Genomic DNA, 25643 nt, shown 5'->3' with positions numbered 1-25643 from the left:
CATGCAGGCGGCTTATGGTGCCTACTCCTTGCTTATGGTGCCTACTCCTTTCTTATCCAGCCCATCGGTCTACTTTAAAATGTCAAAAACATCATAAGTAACACCCAAAGCAAATGAGACGTGAGGTAGCAAAAATAATGTTTTTTAGCCGTTCTGTTAGACCATGAAGGCTATGATGTACATCAAAAGGGTAAAAAGTTTATTTTTAATGTATCCATCCACCAAATACTCACTAAAACAGCGTATTTGTGTCGAAATGTTATGTTTTATGCTTCATCCTAATCTAAAAAAATAAAAAAAAACATAACTCCCCTGCATCCACCAAAACATATGAAAAGGCAATATTTCTTTGGACAGAAGAAAGGGATAGGTCCTCGCCAAGATTTTATTTGTCCGACCCCGCCCAGGAGATCCACCCCTGGTGACCATCACCAAGACCCCATATTAAGCCCTATACACACGATTGTATTTTCCGCAGACAAAGCCTCCGACGTTTGTCCGAAGGGCGTTGGCCATGAACTTTTATTGTATACAAATGGCAAAGAATCGTTGGTCAACAAACACAAAACTATGTGGTTTTTCAGCTCTTTGAGCAGCTTCTGCTAATGTTGCTTTATGGTGAGCGTTGCTTCAGAGCATGCATGTTTGTACTTTGGATTTTTTTTCCCTCCTACTGACTTGTGTACACATGATGGGAAAATCCAACAGCCTGTCACGATTGGATTTTTCAACGGGGGAAAAAAAAAAAAAAAAAAAAAAAAAAGCGTGGTGTGTATGAGGCTTTAGATTTTCTGCAGATTTTGGTTTTCAGATTCACCAAAACCATATAATATGAGGTCAAAGCTTAAGAGTTTCAACTTGTACTGGTTTCTACATTCTACATGGTTTTGGCAAATCTGAAGAATATAAATCTGCAGAAAATCTAATAGTGTGTATGGGGTCTAAGACAAGGTCATAGGAACATTTGAGTTGTTGACACACTTACCAGTCAGTAAACAATAAGCGAGGGTAAATCTAAATTGGGACATGTTTGGTCCATTTGGACACATGTTCCTATAACAGAGCTCCAAGATGGGAAAACTCCAGCGAGAGAAAGAAGGGTTTGGCTTTACATACAATTTAATCCACCCAACGGTTTATTATACCCCTCAGATATTGTTGAAATCTTGACAGGCCTCTTGTGGTCCTCATCCCACTCCCGTTGGTTTGTGCATACAACTTCTATTATGGATGGTAGCTATAGGAATCCAAGGGCTCATCAAATCACCATGAAAAAAAATAGTATACATCACTTTTAGGTGGACTAACCCTTTATGCTGAACAAAGCCAACAAGAAACTATCACTCTGGATTATTGCAATAATTGCCAGTTTTTTTTGTTTTGTTTTTAGCATAACAGCACTACAAGAAGTAACTAAACTGCATCCCACGTTTTAAAGTTTAAAACTCTTGTAAAAAGGTTGGCTTCTACAATTTTTATTCATGGAAACTCAAAAATACACCAATAGATGAAATGTTTAATTCATTCTAGAGAACTCATATTATAATGGTTATCCTGTATAACCTATTTTGCATATATGCATTTTAAAGAGGCATTGTTGCTCTTACCCAACTAAATTGCAATATTAGAGACAAGTCCACTGTCTAATTTAACATCCATAAAAAAAATAAAAAAGTAATCTCCATTTGTCCAGTGTGTTCAATAAGAAAATATACCACTCAATAGCCCCAACGTGTGCCCCACTAGCACTTTGCAATCTCCACAACATCTCCTTTAAATATGGGGTGGTGCAGGCACATAAGATCTTATGAGTTACCCACCAGAAGCAAGATCCAATTAGGAGCGTTACTAGTCATGGACAATTTAAGAGCTTCCTCAGACATGAACATTTTCAAGCTGGAGAGAAAGGTGACGGCCACTACCAAGGATAAATATATGCAAGCCACCAATCACAAGAGTTCCGTAAGACAACGAGCCACAAAAAAAAATAAAAAATAAAGGTTGTACAGTTGACAATCATCCAAGTATAAAGCATATCCTGGTAGACTCCAGAAAGTAGCACATGGTAACTTAAGCAGTTGTTAAAACTTTATCTATTAAAAATTCCATGGACACAAAAAGGTGTCATTTTAAAGGGCAGGACACTTTACATGCACTGAATAATGGATGCCTTGGTAAGATGAGAATGTCTAAGGGTTCAACTGTTTTCTTTAACCTTGACCTTTTTTGCTGAAGTACTCCCTACTAACCTGGCCCCACAGCCAACATTGTTGGCAAATAGGTTAAAAGAACTGATTTACATTAAACAGTGAAAGAAAAAGCAGGAGAAAGCAGACAAAGCTCATGCACTTGACACACATATGACAGAACACATCTAATGGGGCACTTACACTAGCCATTTTACCATGGTCTTGCAGGCTATTATGTTCTTAAACCATCAAAACAGAATAGCAGGAAGGGCAGAGGGGGGCCCCACACAATCCACCAGGTGATTATGCCACACAGTGTAGAGAACAGCATAGCTAGGGCCCATCTAAAAAAGGGGAAAAGATGGAACAAAAAGATGGAGAAGCAGGGCTTGGTATGCTGTGGATGGTGCAATAGCAGTGAAATGTGCTTGGTCTTTAATTGCCAAGTCTTTGAGGGCATCATTATGGCACAGACCGTTCTGGTTAAAGGAAAACTAAACTCAAAAACGAAAGAAATATATTGCAGCTTATCAGTCTTGTGGTGGCTGCATAAGTTCATTTTCCAGGCAAAAAAAAAATCAGAACAAAAGCCTGAAAAACAAATATCTACCAACCATGTCTAAGGCCTCCTACACACAACCGTTTTCCTCGACAGAATCCATCAAGAAACTTGGTGGCAGAGCATTTTTTGCCGAGGAAAACGGTTGTGTGTATGTTTTTCATCGAGAAAACTGTTGTGGAACTCGATGAGGAAAAAAGAAAAAAAAAAAAAAAAAAAGGGAGAACAAGTTCTTTTTCCTCGTCGGGAGTCTCAATTTCCTTGCTGTGTTCCTCGTCGGGCTGGTTTTCAACGAGAAACACGTTCGTGTGTATGCTTAGAAACCCACACATGCTCAGAAGGGTGGCGCCAGTGGAATCAAACGTCCCCTTTAGAGTGCCGTTGTACGTGTTTTACTTCACCGCGTTTGAGAACGACGAGATTTGGTCTTGACAGTGTGTACGTAAAGAAAGCTTGTCAAGATTCGACAAGCCTAACAAGGAACTCGTCGAGGAAAACGATGTTTTATTTACGACGAGTTCCTCGGTCATGTGTATGAGGCCTAAGACTCTGTAAGCTGAAATATATTACCGTTTCATTAAAGCATATATAAAAACACAAAAACAAATAAAAAAATAAAATAAAAAGTCTGGTCTAAAAATTGGCCCTAGCACGTGTGCATATGCATTTGAAAGGGGGAACATGTGTTCCTTGCGTCTTGTCATTTTTCATTAAGCTGATGTTGAATGAATTCTGTAGCATGACCTCACGCACATAGGTCTCAAAATAAAGAGTCTGGAGTCCAGGAGGTTCCAGCTTCAGCAGTGAGCCTTGCAACCATTCTGCACTTCCATATTCAGAAAGACAGTTTTGGTTGGTTTTAGGCAATAATCGAAATATTGAAGCCTAAGCCATCATTAAACTTGTAGCTTTACCCAAAAGACTTCACAAGACCCGTTCTATTGCAAAGCACGAAGCATGCATAAAATAAAATAAAATTTACATATAGACGTCTAGAACCTAGATTTATTGAGCTGTGCCTCAAAAAAAAACATTTATAAAAAAAAAAATAAAAAGCCCTCAAAGAATTGACTGGACAGCAAAGGCCGTCTAAGACCAAAAGCAAAAAGCAAATTTATGGGCCAAAACGGACAATGTAAACAAAAGGACAAAAACACAACTATAATAAAACTTTAAAAAAGTAGAACTGTGACTAAGCCATTTAAGTATAACTAAAAAAGGCAAAACTTGTTTTTTGTTTTGGATACAGTGCAGAGAGATTAGAAATATTTTTTATTGCCTTCTGTGTCCCTGTTGGAAGATTTACTCTTTTCCGTTTACCATTATTGTTACAAGTGAAAGAAAATTCTACATTTTGGGTTGGCCGCAGAAAAGAATATAGGGGAAATCTTCCAATAGGGACACTAATTCTGGGGACATGGGGGCACCAAGGCATTACTATAATTTACATGCATTTCCTTCCACTTCCCGTTTGGCTATGGGATAGGAAGTGAAGGGAAATTTCCGCAATGGGACACAGCACAAAAAATAAAAAATAAAAGTAGTTTTGCCTATAGTTCTACATCAAACTGTTACTAAACCCACAACATTAAAATGAGTCTATATATACACACACAGTAAAGTTAGGGGTAGATTCACGTAGAATGGCGTTTCTTTGTGCGTTATGTATCCTATTTACGTTACGCCTCCGCAACTTTTACAGGCAAGTGCCGTATTCTTAAAAGAAAGTTGCGGCGGCGTAGCGTAAATAGGCCGGCGTAAGCCCGCCTAATCCAAATTGTGAAGAGGTGGGCGTGTGTTATGTAAATTAACCCTGACCCGACGTGATTGACGTTTTACACGCACGGCGCATGCGCCGTCAATGGAATTTCCCAGTGTGCATTGCTCCAAAGTACGCCGCAAGGACGGCATTGGTTTCGACGTGAGCGTAAATGACGTCCAGCCCCATTCACGGACGACTTACGCAAACAACGTAAATTTTTTTTTTAGCGGGAACGACGGCCATACTTAACATTGGTGCGCTGCATATACGCCTCATATAGCAGGGGCAACTTTACGCCTGGAAAAGCCCAACGTAAACGGCGTAAATGTACTGCGTCGGACGGCGTTCGTTCACGAATTTGCGTATCTAGCTGATTTACATATTCTAGGCATAAATCAGCGTGCACGCCCCTAGCGGCCAGCGTAAATATGCAGTTAAGATCCGACGGCGTAAGACTTTCGCCAGTCGCATCTAATAGAAATCTATGCGTAACTGATTCTATGAATCAGGCGCATAGATACGACCGGCCAGACTCAGATACGACGGCGTATCTGGAGATACACCATCGTATCTACTCTGTGAATCTACCCCTAGGTGTTTTACTCGCTGTGGAACCCAAGTGATTACTCCTCTGCATTGTGTAAAAAGGCTCTTTAATAATGTCTTCTCTCATCCTCCCCTCCTTTTACTGTCCAAGCCATTTGTTGATAGCACAGAGCCCTAGGAAGCACATGCTCAATTTGGTGTCTATTGCTAGAGTATTTTTTTTATTTTATTTTTTGGGAGGGCGCATGTGATCAGCACAGGGCCAATGAGCACTGTCCAGACAGTGTCAGGGGTCATGCAGTCTCATAGGACAGCCAGAGGAGAATGTAAACTCTTCTTACAGGCTTTAACCAGTTTTTTGCTGGACACCGTTAGAAGAAGTCACAAGACTGCTATATACCAATAATGAGAAAAGGTATTTAGCGGTTTATATTTACTTAAATGAACGCAAGTGCTTCTGTGAGCTTTGAGGACAAATTGTTCAACAGTGTCTTACACTACAGAGGTCAGTTAGGTCTTGTTTGAAATCATATTTATTGCCTGTTAATTTGTAAAATCGTTAAATGCCCATAGCCTTGCCACAGTTCCACTTTAAACATAAAAGGTTAGTCCGGTTTCAGATTTTTGTTAGTTCACAATTACTCTTGCACAACGGAAAGAAAAGCTTAACCAACAGGTGCACACTCACTGAAACATAAAAAAAATTGTGTTAGTATTAATCCAACAAGAACAAAAAAAAAAAAAAAATTAAATTCAGGATTGAGGGGTCTAAAAAAATAATAATCTGCTTTTAAACGTGACCTAAACGAATACATACTAATATTAGAACATTCGGGAAAAAAATATGCCATAATGTGAAAAAACAAAGTTGTGCATCTTAAGATAAAAAACAGAGGGGTAACAAAGATGGCAAGATTTTTCCAAAAAAATAAAATTGCCTCGCTAAGCAAAAACATTTCTAAACACGTAAATGCCAGGAACCTTGGTGGTGCTAAAAAACAGATGTGTGCTAGTCTTCAAATCATGTCCCATGTCTGTATGCAAGTTTTTTGGAGCCCAGGTCCAGGGCTTTACAAGAGCACATGACTGTTGCCCAAATAGAGATCAAGCCCCATGCCATCCTGAAGTGGAGACAGGAAACCGCTTACATTTAAATTTAGTCAGATGGCAAGGATCCATGAAAAGCCTGGATCTAGGATCCATGGACCTCCATAAGGAGACGTGGATCAGTTTTAAAACAAACACAGGTACTTTCAGGCCACACAGGGTACCCACACTTTAGCACGTATTATCTTGGAAACCTTAGTCCAGATCAGGTTTACTTTACAGCGGATCTCCCACAGCTTAATCGTTTTTTTTTAATGGGCTATTCAAATGTGTATTAGCACTGCTGTGCTAAACTCACGTTTCCGGTGTCTGACCGCCCCTCCGCTGTTAGTCCGTCCATAATAAATACTTTTATTCTTGTTTGCGTTCCGTGGCCATCTTGGCTTTGGGCACTCGATTCCCACAAGGAGCTACTTCCTATTTGCGGTGGATGCTGTCCCAGCATCCACCGCTCGATCTCGTGCATGCGCACTGGCGAAGGTGCCCGGCGGCGTGAGCGTCTGTTGTCATCGCAAGAGAACTGAAGTCGCGCGATGTTCGATATCAGAGCAGAATATTACAATTAGAGAGCTCTGACACTGGCTCCCAGCAGGCGCGGCGCAGGAAACGGCAGAAAACCCGAGGGGGGGGGGGGGGCAGACCGGAAGCATGGCTCATAAATAAGGTACACATTTGCTAATTAAAATCAAAATAGCCGATTCGTGATTACTTTGCAGCGGTAGAAATATGGAGCTATAGTTTAAATGAGGGTGGAGATCCGCTTTAAATAATGTGACCCGAGTTAGGTCAAAAAGCGTATAAGATTTGTGACTGTCGCAGTTTACAAAACTTTACACTTAAAAAGTTCATAAAGTCCATACATCAGGCAGTCACTCTGAATTGTAAAAGTTTACTTATAGAAACTGCAACTTTAAAAAGGGAATCTGTGCCAAGTAAAAATGGAAAGAACGAACATCCATCTTGGAGGCATTTTATTGAACAGTTACCTTGCCCTGGTTAAGCAAAACACAACTAGAATGACAAAATAATTTTGCCTGAGAGAAGCAGACTCAAATAGATGACGCAGAAGTCTACATTCTTGAAATTTCAATTCTTGAGTATCTTAGGCATTTTTAGTCATCAGCTATTGATATTACTGTATATGGGTTTTAAAATTTGAAAACGCTTGATAATCCCAACTATCATTCAAATAATCTCAAACGTTAGGTTAAGAGATCTAAACCAAATAGACACCTCATATTGAAAGGCTAAGGAAAACGGCTGCGTAAAAATCGGTTACCAGATCTTTTATATCAAGTCAGTGGCCACACACACACACACACACACACACACACACACACACAAACCAGGACGAGTCAAAATGCATTATTCCAAGCTTGATCTCTTAAGATTATTCCAGCTCCATAGGATCTAGTGACGGAATCTACCCCTACCCCCGTAACCTACACACACAATCAAGCTTCACTCCCCACGCCACATTCTCCAGATACCTCCAGTAGTAGATACCTTCCAAGCGTTTGAGCTCATAATGACTAGCTTTAGGTTATCTAGGTACAATTTGGAAAACATTCTGGTTGGCTAGACACCGACTAAAGCCTTCAAAGCTGTTCAGGAAGGCAGGTAGGAAACGACATACTTTAATAAAGGACGCATACAATACGACCTTATGTTTGAAATTTGAACTATAGATTTTTTTCAATCTGTAGTGCAAGTTTAAAAATTAATTCTTCATAACTAGCGCAGAACCAGCCTGGCCCAATACAAGCTTGATCAACGTGACAAACTTACGACAATGGAGCTGCCGATGATGTTCTGGTCTGTCGCTTGCACTTCAAGGCATGGAGTTTATCGCCCTGGGTCACACCATTGGCTTCGTCATCACTGTACTGTAAGAAAATTTAAAAAAAGGCATAAAAAAAAAAAAAAAAAAAAAGAGAATGTTACTGCAGTCAAGTATACTGGATTATACGCCAAGTGCACCCAGAAGCATCAGCATGCAAAATGCATATTATGCTACCTAGAAAGGGTAAACTTCCTGACATAGGAGGAATATGAGACGCCAGACCTTCCTCCACAGACCGAGCGCTCTCAACCCCACAGCTGGTCTAGCAGTCCAGAAACTTTAAATCCCAGCATTTCCCCTCCCTCTTTTCCATGCAGGGCTTTTGGGGACTCACCAGACTGATTCAAATTGGTCAGTGTTGTCACATTGAATCGATCTAGTCCATTCTAGAAGTGCTGCACAGAGAAGAGGGTTAAGTACAGCAAGGGGGGTTCCAGTGTTCACATATTTTCTTTATATGTGAACACTACCTACAGTAGGTGACCGCAATATTGTGTCACTCGCTCCTTTTCTCAGCGAGATTGACCACCTACGAGCCCTGTCGCGGGAGCTAGCTCGCCACGACGGGAAAAAGCCGACATAGAAGCGACGGGGATCTGACTTGGATTCCCACCAATTCTAGATGCAGTGTTTGGTATGAATCATGAGGGGGGAGCTCCAAGCCAAATTTTAAATAAAAACCGGCATGGGTTCCCCTCCAGGAGCATACCAGGCCCTTAGGTCTGGTATGGATTGTAAGGAGAACCCCCCCCCCCCTACGCTGAAAAAACAGCGTGAGGGTTCCCCCACAATCCATACCAGACATGTATCCGAGCTGTCCCGGCCAGTCAGGAAAGGAGTGAGGATGAGCGAGTGCCCCCCCCCCCCCCAAGCTGTACCAGGCCTAATTCCCTTAACATGCGGGGGGGGGGTGCTTTGGGGCAGGGGGGCGCCCTGCAGCCAGAAAAATAAAAAAATAAAAAAAAGTTTGTGTTATTCATATGGCCAAGAAATAAATTCTGCCAGGGTATGTAAACTCATGAGAGGCGCCTCTAAGTGTAGCAATATGGTTACATTTAATGAAGGTACAACATTTAGCAACTCACATGGTTGAGGAATTAAAGAGGCACATCCAAGTATGCAGGCACCCGGGGGAAAAACTGTCCACATCCTCTGCACTGCTGGCTTTCACCGCTGTCAGTCTGCAATCGTGATCGTGAAGACTACCCTGCAGTAGAACGATCTGAAAGCGAGGCTTGAAGCGCTCGTGGAAGGGATGACTTTGCCGCCAGTGTGGGGAACGGTCTATGTGGACAGCTTTACCCCGGATGCCTGCATACTTGGATGTGCCTGTTTTAATCATCAGCCATGTGAGTTGCTAAATGTTGTACCTTCATTAATTGTAATCATATTGCTACACTTAGGATGCATTCACACCTCCGCGACAAGATACGCCGCGTACGCGGCGTATTTTGCCGCGAGTGTGCAACTTTTTTTTTTTTCTCAACAAAGCCTTCCCATTGCTTTGTATGGCCGAACGCCAATGCCGCCTGAAAAAAAGGGTCCGGGACTTTTTTCAGGCGGCAGGCGTACGTTGTCTATGAGATGTGAACCATCTCATAGACAGCAATGGGAATTGTCCCCTCCAGCGGCACGAGCGTCGGGCGTTTTGTCGCGGAGGTGTGAATGGGCTCTCAGAGGCGCCTCTCTTCTATTTTATACTACCACCATTTGTGATGCGACGCTACTTGTATAATCAAGACTTTGCTTGTTTACCAAGTCAAGAATGTATATAAAAAAAAAAAAAAAAAATAATAATTTTGCTAGTCTTGCAAAACTCAGTCCAAGTTACTCCAACAATCCAAGGTTTTACTGTATTTATGTAGGGATGCTGGGTTGCCACCCTAGATTGGTCCCATATTATAGACTAGAAACACATGCATCTCCTCTTCTCCATTACAGGGGGGCAGGACAATTGGTAGTTTACATATAATAGCTTGGAAGACAGATATTCTTTATTGCTGTTACCAGAGCACTGGATTTCTGGCAAGATCAAGTATTTTTGGCCTAGGAAAAGAGAAGCCCAATGCAGCCACACTAATGACTAAGGTGCAATATATTAATTACGCATATTAACAGAACATCACCCACAGCATTGAATAGCATAATTCTTGACTTATTCTGCAGTTTGTATTCACAATGAGGATTTTAAAATGGTCTGATCTCATATTTACAGAAGATTACCAGTTCAATGTCTTCTTTGCCAGATGCTTTGCTCAGATCATCCCGAAGAGAAATGTCATCTACTCCAGAGAGTATAAACGTCATTGACACATTGTTTCCATTTTCCTGCTCTCTCTGCTTTTTGCGGTAAATGTCTCCTTCCATCCAAAGGCTCGCTTGCTTGCTGTAAAATGTGAGAAATATAGAATTTAGGAACAAAAATAGTGACCATTAACTCAATTATCTACCCTTGGCATTTGTTTTTTTAATACATTGGTTGGGTTTCCACAGATTATTATTGAGGTTGTGGTAGCTTCATTGACAAGAGCACATAAAAATCAAGGCACATACTATGGGGGCACAGTCCTATGGACCTTAACCCAACTTGCAAATAACTGGTACTTGACCCAACTTGTAAATAATTAACTGGTACTTGGGTACCCCCTTCCCCACAACAAATACAAACCCAATGCCTCAAACCTTAGGCACCATTACTGCATTGTGGGGGGGGGGGGGGGGCATGGCGTTACTTGCAAATTGAGTTCACAGAGTGCGTGTTCTGGCATTGAACATACATGTGAATATTTGAATATATGTTGCCGCAACTTACGCATGCGTTCACTTTTGCGCACAGCTAGAAGGGACGGGGCAATTTTCTCCTTTTTACCACATTTCTATAAAGGCTGTTAGTCATTAGCAAAGTCATACTTCGTTCTAGTCCTCCAAGGGCATAGAGTTGACCCATCTTGCACCCCACTCCCGCTGCCTATAAAAGTGATCCCCTGGATGCTGAATTGCCTGCTGTATATGGCCAAAGACTGTTCAAATCTCTGCTGGTTCAGCAGGGACTGACCGAGATTTGAACCATGTATGGGCAGGCTGAAGGTGCCCAGGTCAATCAACATGTATACAACCAGCCTGCCGCATTTTACATGCAGTTATAGATAGCGGCTGTATTCTCCCGCCAGTAGAACACAACGGGAGGGATTCCCCTGTTAACTGTCTGTTCATGCAGGAATCAACGGATTCTTTCCTAAAAAAAAAATTGCTCCATTTATGGGCAGCCTTACAGGAAGGATAAAATATGTTTGCCTGTTCAAAAAAGGGGAAAACCGAGACCAGTATCGGGATCTTTTAAATACAATTAACAAATTACTGTGTTTAAAAACAAACAAACACACACACGGATAGAAAGGATCAGAGGGGCCCTTGCACACGGAGTCTATCCCTTGTGCTTGTGATCTCTGTGCGATGTGGGAACCTGCACATTTTCAGTGCAGGTTCCTGTATAGCATCTCACTCTCAGGCAGTTCACACTGCCCTCTGTGAACCGCTACGGTGTCAATGTAAAGTTAATGAAACAAAAAAATAAAAAATAAAGGGTCCTGCACCATTTTGGCCCGAACGTGAACACAAAACTGGCCGAATTTGCATTGCACAGACATCGCCTGCGATGTGCACAGCAATGCGGTGCTAATCACGTGCCATGTCTGTGATCGCACTAGTGTGAACCCAGCCTTAATGTACACGGGAGGCACAGGTGCGGAAAAGGATCGAACAGAATGCCCCTTACACTGTACTACATCTACTACACCATTTATTTTTAAAGGAATCAGAGGGCCACTGCAAGTCCTTCCGATGACTGATGTAATGTGCACCCAATCTAGGCATAAGGTGGCAATTTTCAGATCACTTGGCAAGCTTCAATAGAAAACTGAGTAACCAAGTTAGCAGGGATGGCATGGCTAGGGGAATAATTAACTGCATACATTTAAACATTACAAAAAGTAAAACCAAAATGCACTGTGCCCAGAGCTTCAAATTGAGAAAGTGCTCATTCTTCGGCAATACTTACTCCACAAGGTACTGCTGTTGCGGTCCAATCACAGAGCCAGGCCGACATATCCGAATCCAAGCAATGCACTCAGCCGCTGTCATACTATAATGCTTCATCATATAGCATGCAATCAGGGTGCCTGTCCTACCTAGTCCAGCTGAGCGAAAGAAAAAAAAAAAAATTTAAAAAGAAGAAAAATAAATTCTATGAAAAAGTAATGTCTGAACCACATGCCGCATCGAACAAAGTGGGTGACCAATCATAACCATCTTTTCAATAATAACTTTAAAGCACACACATACTGTGTATAGCTTCATACCAAACATTCTATGACAGGATATTAGAAGGACTAAAAGGACTGCATTTAAAATTTTCCCAAGAATTTTTTTTTTTTTTTTGCAAAAACAATCGATTTATGGCTTACCTCAACTGGTATTTAACCCCAAATCTAATTTTTTTTTAGGCTTTTCTTTTTAAACTTTGGTTTTCTCCCTTGTGATCTGACCAGTAGCACACCTGTATTATACAGACACCCCTCTGGAGGAGGAGCATGGGGGCAGATTTGGACATCATCATTGTCAGTCTGGGGGGAGGGTAGTGTTATAAGTAGTAGATTTAAATACACTAACAAATTGAAGCTAGTCATTTTAAGGATACTAAAAAGGAGGTAGAGGGTGAATAAAATGACAGAGGGTAGAAGCTGAAAAAAATGGAACACATGAAAAAAATTCAACCAAAAACCTAAAACTGTGTGGCCAGTTTATATGGCAGCCTATAAAAAAAAAAAAAAAAAAAAAAGCTAGCAGAAACTAGTCTAGGTATTCTCTACCCAGAATGACTCTGCAATGAGCTGGCCATGTAGTAGAAGAAAACAGATTCAGGAATTTATTACCATTCAACACAAGTGGGTGTGTAAAACTTACAGGAGAAAAATGTAAAACATTTTTTTTACAAACCTTTGCAGTGTACAGCTATAGCCCCTTCTGCATTTTCACAGATGTTTAAAAACTTCTTCAATATAGAATCACAAGGAGTACTTCCATCCACAAAGAAAAGGTCATGGTGCTCAAAGCTGGCATCGGTAAACCGCTTTGCTTCGTACATTTTTTTGTTTAGACGTATAATAGTAGAAACGTCACGTGCTCTGAAATATGGGAAGTATGCTTCTGGGGCATGATGGGGGTAACCTGAAAAGAGGAAAAAAAAAAAAAAAAAGAAGGGGGAATGTAATTGCATTGAAAAAGAAAGTGAATATCGCTTGAAAAAAAAAAAAAAAAAAATTACAACACACACACACACACACGTTGCCCACAAATAGAAAACTCTTTAATGCTGAACTTTAGGAGCAAAGGCCAAATGCTTGCCAAGTCGTAAAGAAAATAAAGCTCCAATACTTGCTTTATTCCTCACTCCAGGGCTCGTCCCTTCTCTCCAGCATTCCAGACTGTGGGCAGTCCCTACTGTCCTTACATAGACATTGACTTTGAGGCCGTGCAATGCTCAATCATTCATATTAAGTTTCAAGCCATAAATCACTAGATGACCATACAGCCCATAAGACCAACGTTTCTCAGCCAGGGTGCCAGTGAGGGAAAAGGGTATTTGATCCCCTGCTGATTTTGTACAATTGCCCACTGAAAAAAAAAAGAAAGAAGAAGAAGAAGAAGAAGAAGAAGAAGATCAGTCTAATTTAAATGGTAGGGTTATTTCAACAGTGAGAGACAGAACAAAAATATCCAGAAAAACGCCGTAAAAAAAAAAAAAGTTGATTAGCATTTTATTGAGTGAAATAAGTATTTGACCCATTCGCAAGACATAACCCTTGTTGATAATCAGAGGTCAGACATTTCTTGTAGTTTGCACACATCTCAGGAGGGATTGTGTCCCTCTCCTCTTGGCAGATCCTCTAAGTCATTAAAAGTTTTCAGGCCGACATTTAGTAACTCAAACCTTCAGCTCCCTCCACATATTTTCTATGGGATCAAGGTCTGGAGACTGTGTGCAAACTTGGTGGCCAACTACAAGAAACATCTGACCTCTGATTGCCAACAAGGCTTTTGCCACAAAGTACCAAGTCATGTTTTGCGAAGGGGTTAAATATTTATTTCACTCATTAAAATGCAAATCAATTTATTACTTTTTTGAAATGCGTTTTTCTGGATATTTTTGTTATTCTCTCACTGTTAAAAATAAACCTGGAGCTGCGGTGGCTCAACGCGATTGGCACTGCGCTGACAAGCCATTCACCTCTGCAGCTAGGGGTTCGGATCCTGGTCTCGGCTACATGTGAATTGAGTCCTGGTGGGTGTGCTATGCGAGGCAAGCCTGCGCTTAGTACGCCCACCCCCCTCCCACAAAAAAAAAAAACACCACACTTACACACGCACTCGAAATTGGGTTAACATGCACGCACTTTGACCACGCGGTCTCTAAAAAAGAGAGGCAAAGGACTAACAGGGCTGGTTGAGCGGGCAAATCCTCTCACTCCCTTATAGGGAGTCCCTCTGCCCCGTTGGGCTTCAAAGCGGAGCAGGTAGGGTGGGCTGTGTGGGAGGACCATGGAGAAAGGTGGTAAACTGCCTCTGGGGGAGGCCTGCATACTCCCAACTCCTGCAGTCCGGCTCCTCTCTTGAGTACACGCACAAAAAAATAAATACACTTTAAAAAAAAAAAAAAAATTTTGAATTAATATTAAACCTATTAAAAATTATAGAATAGGCTCATTAGGGCAAATCTTCAAAATGTATTCGATATTAACAAAGTCTGCAAAAGGACCATATACAGGCAGTCCCCATATAAAGCAAACCAGTCCAGCAATGCAGAAATCAGCAATGTCAGTTCCCCATTTATCTGTCAGCTTTACTTTAAACGACAAATACAAAATCACCGATTCTGGCAGGCCAGGGAGATGCACGTTACTTTTGGGCCGATCGCCAACCTGAAACAAACCCTTCCCATGGTGCACCAATCCTGCTTTTTAGTGGGAATGCTTTAATAAGCATTCCCAGTATTGATATTCGTTTTTTATTATTACATAGTGTTCTTTCCTTTATTACATACCATTTTCCATTTTACTCTTTTGATGAGGTCCACTAAAAGCTAGAAATTTTTCTGGGATTATCCAATTGAAATCTCCATTTTCAGCTCTCTAATGAGAAAAATATAAAATGATTATATTAATACAAGAGACTTTACTACCTTTACAGTTTAATGTAATTACAGGAAGGTTGATATCCAGCCAGGGTGCTTTCTATAGAAAATTGTTGGAGATTATTACCTCATAATGCTGGTATTCATCCAGATCAAAGTTCCTAAAATCAAAGAATTGATACTGCAAAGCCTGCACACAAAAAAATAAAATTAAAACAATTTAATGACAAACTACAAATGGTCACCCAGAGCAGCCATTCTCAACCAGGGTTCTGTTGCTAGGGGGTCCCTTAAAGGCTTGGCTGACCAACCTCATTTTTGATGGCGCCTTTATAGTTCCAAAGCCAGCGCAATTTAAAGGAGCCTGCACCAGTACACCAATGATCTTTTAGCCATTTTTAAGGGTGGTAATAACACCACTGTATGGAGCATTCTTCCTAATGATCATCAGTGTAAGGTGCAATTTTCTCACCGACTCCAAATATATTATTGTTTTTAGAAGGGTTTCCCATAGACCGGGAAATTTCAAGGGTCCCTCTATGGAGAAAAGGTTGAGAAAGGCCAATCTAGACTGGAAATATAACCTCTGCATTCATAAAATATTATTAAAGTATATTTTACAGTTCGTGTAAGGTTCGGCTCACATCTTTATGTGCGCATGCAGATCATTGGTAGAGCAGCCCATTCATTTCAATGGATTGGCCTACCGGTAAGAGAGGGAAAGAAATTCCCGACCCCTTTTTGAAATCACACCACACCGACTCACACTGCTTTTGCGCCATGCAGTTTAGCGTTCATGAAATTGGGCTACAGTTGATGAGGCGTGGGAGTGCCATGTCGTATTTATGGCACATCTGCTATCATGCAGAGCATTTCTCTGCGGGTCAAGAACGTATGTTCTCCACATGCAAAGATGTGAACCTAGGCCTAGGGTATGGAGTAGGGAATCACAACAATGGGATTGATTTACTATAACTGGAGAGTGCAAAAATCTGGTTTCTATGCAGAGCGGCACCAATCAGCTTCCAGTTTTTTTTTTGTCAAAGCTTAATTGAAAAGGCTGAAATTAGAAGCCGATTAGCTGCGAGTCAGCTGTACAAGATTTTGCACTCTCCAGTTTTAGTAAATCAAGCCCACTGTTTCAAGGAGAGGGTGCTAGTTTAGTTACAATGCAATACAATATTTATTAAACTGGTCATGTAAGGTATAATTCGCGACAAGTGGGCTGTGGCGAGGTGCTGAAATTGAGCTGCCCAATCAGATGTCAGAAAAGGTCTATAGCCCTAAAAAACCATTGATGATTTGTACAGATTCATTTCTTTTTGATCAACAGGCCCCATTTTTAATTAAGCAGATTATATCTATCTGCTTAATTAAAAATGGGGCCTGTCGATCAAACAGAAATGAATCTGTACAAATCAGAATGGTTTTCGTCTATAGATTTCTAGATATTTGCTTAATTAATGGATGGGATTTTACAGGGTCTATAAACATCCTGTAAGATCGGCTAGGACACACTCTTCCAAACACATGCCTAGAGTACAGAAGTGATTGTAATTGCATGTTTTCATACAGACCAGTGTAATCATAAATAACTGCAGACTTTAGCCTGCTGTTGGCTGAAAACAGGGATACAGGAGTGCAGAACGAACTGCACTTGTATGACCTACAGGAGAAGTATGGTAAAAGTAGCTTTGGCTACACTTCTTTAAGATTGCACTAACACCGCTGCAGATTGCAATGGCAGTTCAATTTAAATACAGTGTGGGAAACGCACACGGATTGTGGCATTAGCCACACCGCATTAGTGTGAACCTAGTCTTAGCCTACTCAGACATTAGATTGGTGATTTTGAGTTACACACACACACACACACACTGCAGCAGGGAAGCCCAGCTGCGGGAACTGACGTATCTGGCCGGCGGACTCTATGTCCATCAGACACCCACAAATGCAGTAAAGGGGCAGATCTGCCCATGTAAACTAGGCAGATCCCCGTTCTCACGCTTTATTGTTTTTAGCACTGATCACTGTAATGTCACTGGTCCACAAAAAAAAAAAAAATGGGAAGCATTTGATCCCCTGCTGATTTTGTACATTTGCCCACCGACAAAGAAATCTACAACATTTTAAACAGTAGGTTTATTTTACCAGCGAAAAGACAAAAAAAAAAAACTAAATTTCAAAAAAGTTAAATTGATTTGCATTTTAGCCCCAGTTCACATTGGGGCGATTTGAAAGGTCAGCCTATTGCCGGCAGCAGCACCGTTCGAATTGGTGCGACGCCACACCGATTTCCAAAAAGTAGTTCCTGCGCTACTTTTGGCGACAATTTTAATAGATATCTGTGTAGGAACCCGCACAGATTCAAATCCTGCAGGGCCCCGCAAGGTCCCCCTGCTCAAAAAAGCACATGTACAGGCCCGTCTGAAGTTTGCTAATGAATATCTGAATGCTTCAGAAAACTGGGTGAAAGGGTCGTGGTCAGATGAGAAAAATCGAGCTCTTTGGCATCAACTCAGGAAGAGGAAGGCTGCCTATGATCCCCAAGAACACCATCCCCACTGTCAAACATGGGAGGTGGAAACATTGTGTTTTGGGGGCATTTTTCTGCTAAGAGGACAGGTCAACTTAAATCACATCATAGGGAGGATGAATAGGGCCATGTGCCATCAAATCTTGGGTGAGAACCTCCTTGAGGTATTCCAGTGTGACAATGACCCAAAACACATGGCCAAGGCAACAAAGGAGTGCCTCAAGAAGAAGCACATTAAGGTCCGGGAGTGGCCTAGTCAGTCTCCAGACCAAAACTCCATAGAAAACATGGAGATACCAAACGTCAGCCTTGAAATCTTAATGACTTAGAGAGGATCTACAAAGAGGAGTGGGACAAAATCCCTCCTGAGATGTGTGCAAATTTGATGGCCAACTACAGGAAACGTCTGACCGCCAAATGCCAACAAAGGGTTTATGTTTTGTGAAGGGGTCAAATATTTCACTCATTAAAATGTGAATCAATTTATACATTTTTTTATATGAGTTTTTCCTGGAATTTTGTTGTTATTCTGTCTCTCACTTAAAATAAACCTACTATTAAAATTATAGACTGATTTGTCAGCGGGCAAATGTACAAAATAGTCACGGGATCAAAAATGTATTCCCTCAATGTAAAAGGACAATCGATTAAGCAGAGCAGGAGTTAATCAACGTCAAGCTATCGAATGTTAAATAAACTAAGCCTGTACCCCACAGATCAGCAAGCCCATCCATAACTGTCTATAGAGTCATTAGACTCGACGATTTTTTTTATTGTTTCTCTCCCCCCCAGCCCCCGCATTCGTCCTGTAGCTTTTTCTTTGACACCTCACCTTGTGCACAGCATGGAAACAGTCAAGAAGAGTTAGATGAAAACTACAGGTACCAAACGAGGCATCCCTGCAAGACACAGCAATCAATCATGTTAGGGATTCATTAACAGACCACTGCTACAAAGCAAAAATTGTTTTACCCTGCCCCTGTGGTTTTACAAAACAAAAACAATTTTAAATAAAGATTGAATGTTGCAAAGCATAATAAGAAGATATTGAATTATAAAGCAATAGTGCCAGGAAACAATGTGTGTACAGAAAAGGCATTCTTCTAACAGGAAAACACAGTATGCATCCAATTTCAATTCAAGCATAAATAAAAACGTTAAGTGTAAATGTTCATTTTTTTTCCCCCAATTATTAAACGTGTTCTACTTATCTGCGCTGTGTAATGGTATCGCACAGAACGGAATTGAACTTCACCCCTTGGGATCCATGCTGGCACGGTATGCCCCTCCACTTACTATGGGGGGCAGATGTGCAGGCTCGCTCCGAAGCCAGTCTGTGTGTGTCCATAGACACACGGCACAGTCCTGTTCCCCGCCCTCTCCTCAAAGATTTGATAGATGAGAGAGCAAAATGTGGCATGTCAGGGGGTCTCCTTCACTTAAAGTTCCATTTTTGGGTTTAACTACGCTTTAAAATGCAATAAGCATTCAAGTTTATACAGCTTGGAGTTGAACAATAAAAATTGGGATTTGGTCAAAATACTGGCCTTATTGTGCACAGTGTTCTTCCGCATTAAAAGCGGTTAAGGGTTTTACTCTCTCCCAACCACTAGTGTGAACAAACCTAACACACAAACCACTTTACAAAGTACCACCAAAATAACCCCCTCAATGCAATTTACTCCTTACCCCTATTCCTCACAATAGAGATCTCCCCTAACTCCCCTTATCCTCCCTCCCAGCCTACTTCTTCTGTACAGACTCCCTATCCAGCACAGACCAACCAGCTTTCCAACACAGAACCCCCCCTTAGCACAGCCTCCCCACACATTAGACTCCCCTTTCATGTGCCTCAATACAGAAAACCCTCATATCCCTTCCCTCCTATCCTCCCACAGCAAAACAGGCCAGCTAGCCTTTCGTTATTCTCCACCCCCCTCCCCGACATCCCTTTTCTTTTGCCCTCGGTCTCTCCTCAGCTTCCCCTCTTTCATTTGTTCATTGCACACCAGTGGACCTTGTATTAGGGGCCTGAGGCCATACCCATCTGTATTATATTACCAATGCCTATCAACAGTTAAACATTACTGTGCCATTGGCCTGCCTGCCTTGTCAATGATTTATCAAATTTTGCACTGGATCGCCATGTACCATCTTCTGAAATAGTAATTACTGAACATAAAATTGTTAAAATTTCACTGAAAGTATCTTTAAAAAAAAAAAAAAAAAAAACACAGGGGGGGGGGGGGGGGCAGAGTCCATGAGGGTTTTCAATCATCCAGGTCACAGAAAATTGGTGATCACAAATCAAGGATTAGTCATTTCAAAAAATATATTCTTACCTAAATGGAAGGTAAACATTGCCCAACTGTAAAATTCTGTACATTTCCTCAGGGAGTTTCTTCAAGTATATTATCTAGAGAATAAGAATTAGTAGAAATATTAACAAAAGAGTACTAAAACCCATCACCATTGCATCAATGTCTGCTCTTTCCAGAGATGGCACAAGGTCAACTATGAGATACGCAGAGCCAAGGATGGCACGGTAAAAAAGAAAAGTGCCAGTACCCGTTTTTACATCACTGCATGTACCAGGCAGATCACATAAAGGTCTATGACAGGACCCAACTACAGTTCAGCACATTAGCAGGATGCAGATTGAAGTACAGAGCTTCAGATCTGATGAATGGTGTGCTGGTCTTCAGCAGGCGAGGCAGCAAGAGTCTGGGGTGGGGGTTTCTTTAAAATCTTCTAGCTCATCTAAACCAAAAGCGTAATGTATTGTAGTTTACCAATCCTTCCTTGTCGTGGCTACATTAGTTTATCCCTTTTTAGCATTATTTTCATTGGTGGTCTAAACACACATCCTGTCTTAGGGTGGCTCCTTTATCTTTCGAGGAGCAATGAAGACACCCTTGGACACGTGGTAGTGTTAGTTGCTTACGTAAAGTCCATATCTAACAAATTAAAGCATCACTGCAGCAAGAACTGTAGTTACAGCAACAGTTTTTCCCCCTTTTGGGATATTTTTTTTTTTTTTTTTTTTTTTAGGGACTTCTTTTAGCATTAAATAATTAATCTCAATCAGCTAAAGTCAGCCATAGACGATTCAAACTATAAATGGGTAAGCTGATCGATCAACTTGTGTACAACCAGCCTGTCGGATTTTACATGCAATTGTCGCAAGCAGCCGTTATAGTCGCTAGCAATCACTGTGCTCTCCTGGCAGGGATGACTTTCCCCATCAAGAGAACACAATGGCTCCCGCAGGAAGGACCCGAACCCCCCCCCCCCCCCCCCCCCAATCAACACTGACTCAGTCTATGGCTCCAGTTTTGCTGCATAGCTTGGCATGTTAAAAGGAAGTTCAGAAAGGACCTTGGTAGCACTTTAACTTGTCCTTTTAAGATTTTGAAATGAATAAACAGCTCCAATTCAACTGTATAATTTATATAGAATGCATTTTTTTGTCAGATTTTAAACCCTCTGTTAAATTTCATAAGTTGGACAGAATCATCCACAAGGCAACCTTAGCAGGTGTCTAGGTGAATGTCCAGGAGGCCCAGCTACATCCTTCATGTTCCTGCAATAAACAGGATTGCATAATTGGTCAAAGCTGTGTACTTGCCCATCACTAGGGAGGAAGTCTTTTCAAGCAGTTGGCATCTCATAGGGAGCGCCGTGTTAGTAGAAAATGCAAAATAGGAGGCTTCTCTGCATCTTTTGCAATGCTTATGGTCAATCTTTAAAGGATGTGGGGCCCAAACCTGCTAACTTGTCTAGGGGCCCTGTTCTGACAAACTCTTGGAGGTTTACACTGTCAGACATCCATCGCCCATTTTACACTACTGTTAAAATGAATGCCATGCCCTAGCAAAAACAAAAACAAGAAGAAGGCCTGGTTGCTACAGCTTGACAAATTTACTTTCAGCAAAGTGATTAGCTCCGAATACCTACTGTGATCACTATGGTATCAGGTGTTAAATCAAAAGGACTTACAGCATAACTTCCTATTAAAAAGGCAGCGTTGGCTTGTTTTTTCTGGTCTTTGTTGGTGTAATGGACAATCTTCTTTGTGGAACAAAAGGACTAAAATAGACAAAAAAAAAATGTAAATCAGAAAAAAAAACTTGAAAAACAGCTTTGCCAGCAAATAGCCAAGTGCAAACCCTAGTAGAAATTAAAAAAGAAGGGAGGTAAGGATTCCAGTAACGGCATGCTATGGACACATAGGATAACATTAGCTGTTTCTACAATCAAATTGCTAAAACTCTTTAAAAGCCAGTGTGCATGGACACTCGCAATTAAAACTATGTCCAGGTATTTCCCCCCATAAGCCAGTAAAGCTGGCCATAAATGGACTTATTTCCCCCCCCCCCTTTTTCTTTTGGAGCGGTCAATATTTTTATTGAGGTATACAGAAAACAAACAGGAAGGTTTATATATGATTGCTTGGTATACGTACATTTTAAACTGTAGCATACAGAAAAGCTTATACACTCGGATCAGTTGGTTTTTATTCAAATAAAGGGGTTGGATAAAAAAAAAAAAAAACACCACAAACAAACAACACCACAAACAAACAACACCACAAACAAACAACACCACAAACAAACAACACCACAAACAAACAACACCACAAACAAACAACACCACAAACAAAAAAAAAATGTAATGATAGCAGTTCTTGAATACTGTGGCCCAAAATAAAGGATGCATGGGCCCATATAGTATACAGAACACCGATGTGGTTATCCTTAGCAGTTACAGACTGCATCCTTGTGTGCATGAGGCTCTGCACTGCTTAGGATTCGCACTTACATGGAATTGTGTCTGAAACTGAATGTCAAGCATTAAAAGCAGGGCTTTTTTTCCAGGGGGAACTCGGTTCCACCACCTTTGGCTCAGACCCTTTGGTGCCTGCTTACCACAATCACTTGTAAACACAAAAGTCTGGTTTCTGTGTTTACAAGTGACAGTTCTGCACTCTGTGTGTAACCCCCCCCCCCCTGAACTCTGCACGCTGTATGTAATGCAATCCTTTAAGACCCTTCTACTGTTTGTGAAATCTGAACAGGGTCGTGGTTGAGTTCCTGCACCTATTTTCTGAGAAAAAAAGCTCTGATTTAAAGCAATACATTTCCTCAGCAACATCAACAATCTATAACAAAGATATTCCAGGTACTGTAGTAGTAATGCCCAGTGATAAGATGACAGCGCTTGTAAACAAAATATGTACAGCAAATGGGAAAGGGAGTTTCTTTTAATAACCAGTCATGCGTTAATAGAGCAGACTGCAATAAAATGTTTCTTTGACATGTCAGACGGAAATGTAAAGTATCCAATACGTAGGCATGGGGACATATTTTAAATTCCTGCACTGCTTACCATCCCACATGGTTCATCAACAGCAAAAAAAAAAAAAAAGTCAAATGGCTCACACAAAAACAGATCCACAAATCAGCTCTGACACGTTCTATTACCGTTTTTTGTCCCGTCAACCTTGCAGCAAAACCCACCTTGATTTTCTTATTTAGCTTGCAGCAGTATTTATACAGCATGGCCAAGTTCAGCGGTCCAAAGTCCGCATAGAAACTAAAATAAAGGAAACCATACAAATATAGTTACAACATGAACAGTGATCAGGACATAGTTTATCACACTGGATCAAAAAGCCGATTTTAATACGCCTGCATTTTCCTCAATCAACATTTTAATATGATCCGATGCAAGTCCATTCGGATATGGAATCTGCCCTCTAATGACATTTATAGTAGACTGACAGACTTTGACATGCAGTAACTTAGAGTGGGCTTTTAGTATTATTACAAGTCTGTAAGATTTACAGACATGTTGAATTATACAGCATCAGTATCATTTTCCAAATAAACTTCTAATATTCATTTTGTGTTTTTTTTTTTTAAAAAAAGCTTAGGAGCCCAGACCAAAATGCAGTTAACCACTTCACCCCCCAGACCATTTTGCTGGTCAATGACTGGGCCACTTTTTGCCATTTGGCACTGCGTCGCTTTAACAGACAATTGCGCAGTTGTGCGACGTGGCTTCCAAACAAAATTGGCCTCTTTTCCCAACAATGGAGCTTTCTTTTGGTGGCATTTAATCACCTCTGCAGTTTATTTTTTGCGCTATAAACAAAAATAGTGACAATTTTGGGAAAAAAAAAAATATATATATTTTAAATTTGAAAGAAAGAAAGAAAGAAAGAAAGAAAGAAAGAAAGAAAGAAAGAAAGAAAGAAAGAAAGAAAGAAAGAAAGAAAGAAAGAAAGAAAGAAAGAAAGAAAGAAAGAAAGAAAGAAAGAAAGAAAGAAAGAAAGAAAGAAAGAAAGAAACGTTTGATTGGTTTGCGCAAAAGTTATAGCGCCGACAAAATAGGGGATCATTTTATGGTATTTTTATTAATAACATTTTTTTTTTTTACTAGTAATGGCGGCGATCTGCAAATTTTTTCGGTACTGCGACCTTATGGTGGACACTTTAGGGAAAAAAAAAAAAAAAAAAAAAGTGAATCCCTATTATCTTCTTTTTTATAATAACACTCACCAGGACATATGGAAGAGGACAAGTGGTTGTAAAGGCAAAATTGTATGCATTAAAATAAGCCTTCTGTGTGCAGCAGCCCCCCCCCTCATACTTACCCGAGCCCCATCTAAATCCAGCAATGTTGCAGGAGTCTCGGCTGTACGGGACTCCCCCCCTCATTGGCCAAGACAGCAGGGCATGGCAATTGACTTACGTTGCTGTCAAAGTCAGTCGGCTAACGAGGTGAGAAAGGGGGGGGTGGGGCCGGGCCGCAGCTCTGTCTGAATGAACACAGGGAGTTGTGACTCGGCTCTGGTGCTTGCAAGCCGCTTGCTGTGGGGGCACGCAACAGGGAGGGACCAGGAGAGCTAAAGAGGGACCAGAGAAGAGGACCACCTTGGCTGTTCTGTGCAAAAGGGACTGTAATACAGCAGGCAAGTATAACATGTTTGTGTTTTTTTTTTAATTATTTAAAGAACACACCACACAAATTACGAGGGCTTTACAACAATGTTAATTTTGGCAGCAAGTTTCGATTTAGTTTTAGTCTGACTAAAAATGGCATTTTAGTTTGTTACATTTTAGTCTTCTGCAAATGTTTTAGTTCACTAAATCTCCAGTACATTTTAGTAGTCTAAAAATCGAATGGGTGTGTGGTTAAATTTGTAACACATTATTGAAGCTCTTCTCTACAATTTCCAAACTCATATACTGCTGGAGTAAAAAAAAAAAAAAATAAATAGAATGTTATTAAAAAAAAGGTATGAACATGCACTACAGACCAGTGTTAATTTTGACGTCAAATTTTAATTTAGTCTTGACCAAAAATGCCATTTTAGTCAACTAAAATAGTATTAAATTTAATGAAAACATTTTAGTCAACAAAATAAAAACACTGCTTTACAATATTTTTAAGCCCCTGCCTAGGAAAAGAAGAACCATTTCCTTAGTCCTCTCCTCCTCAGCAATCAGGCTGTTACATTGTAACTCTGTAGCAAGTCACAAGGTGAGAAGTTGCAGCAAGGGACAAGAACTGCACATGCACCAGGATTTACATGGGTTTGGGAATGTCAGATTTAGAATCTCCTTCCATGAAGTAGATGCTGACCCCGGTTTCCACATGGTTGTTCTGCAGGCCAACATTTTAGCGAAAGGGCTCTCATATGAGCAGACAGAAGAAGACTTTCTGGATATAAAACATAAAAGCCACAAGCCTATCAACACAATAGACTTGGGCAGTGATGGCAAACCTTGGCACCCCAGATGTTTTGGAACTACATTTTCCATGATGCTCATGTACTCTGCAGTGTGCAAAAACATATGGGGTGCCAAGGTTTGCCATCACTGGACTGGGGCAACAGGTGCAAGTT

General features: G+C 40.9%; 1 protein-coding gene across 6 annotated transcripts in view; it reads right to left on the bottom strand.

Moving 5' to 3' along the window:
- Positions 1 to 25643, bottom strand: part of CDC14B (cell division cycle 14B) — a 125395-nt gene that overhangs the window by 8168 nt on the left and 91584 nt on the right. For 5 of the 6 annotated variants that reach the window (XM_040355437.1, XM_040355401.1, XM_040355412.1 and 2 more), the window contains exons 3-12: positions 23251 to 23326; positions 21731 to 21820; positions 20074 to 20147; positions 18564 to 18630; positions 15323 to 15385; positions 15106 to 15193; positions 13002 to 13232; positions 12064 to 12202; positions 10230 to 10392; positions 7952 to 8049 (exon numbers count right to left, since the gene is read on the bottom strand). In XM_040355437.1, coding sequence (XP_040211371.1) covers positions 7952 to 8049; positions 10230 to 10392; positions 12064 to 12202; positions 13002 to 13232; positions 15106 to 15193; positions 15323 to 15385; positions 18564 to 18630; positions 20074 to 20147; positions 21731 to 21820; positions 23251 to 23326 — 1089 coding nt within the window. Of the gene's footprint in view, positions 1 to 2390; positions 2534 to 7951; positions 8050 to 10229; positions 10393 to 12063; positions 12203 to 13001; positions 13233 to 15105; positions 15194 to 15322; positions 15386 to 18563; positions 18631 to 20073; positions 20148 to 21730; positions 21821 to 23250; positions 23327 to 25643 lie in introns of all 6 variants that reach the window. The other variant, XM_040355421.1, reaches the window with a different exon arrangement.

Source organism: Rana temporaria, chromosome 1, assembly GCF_905171775.1.
Source record: "Rana temporaria chromosome 1, aRanTem1.1, whole genome shotgun sequence".
In the NCBI taxonomy this organism is placed as follows: Eukaryota; Metazoa; Chordata; class Amphibia; order Anura; family Ranidae; genus Rana; species Rana temporaria.
This window is presented reverse-complemented; position numbering and strand designations above follow the sequence as displayed.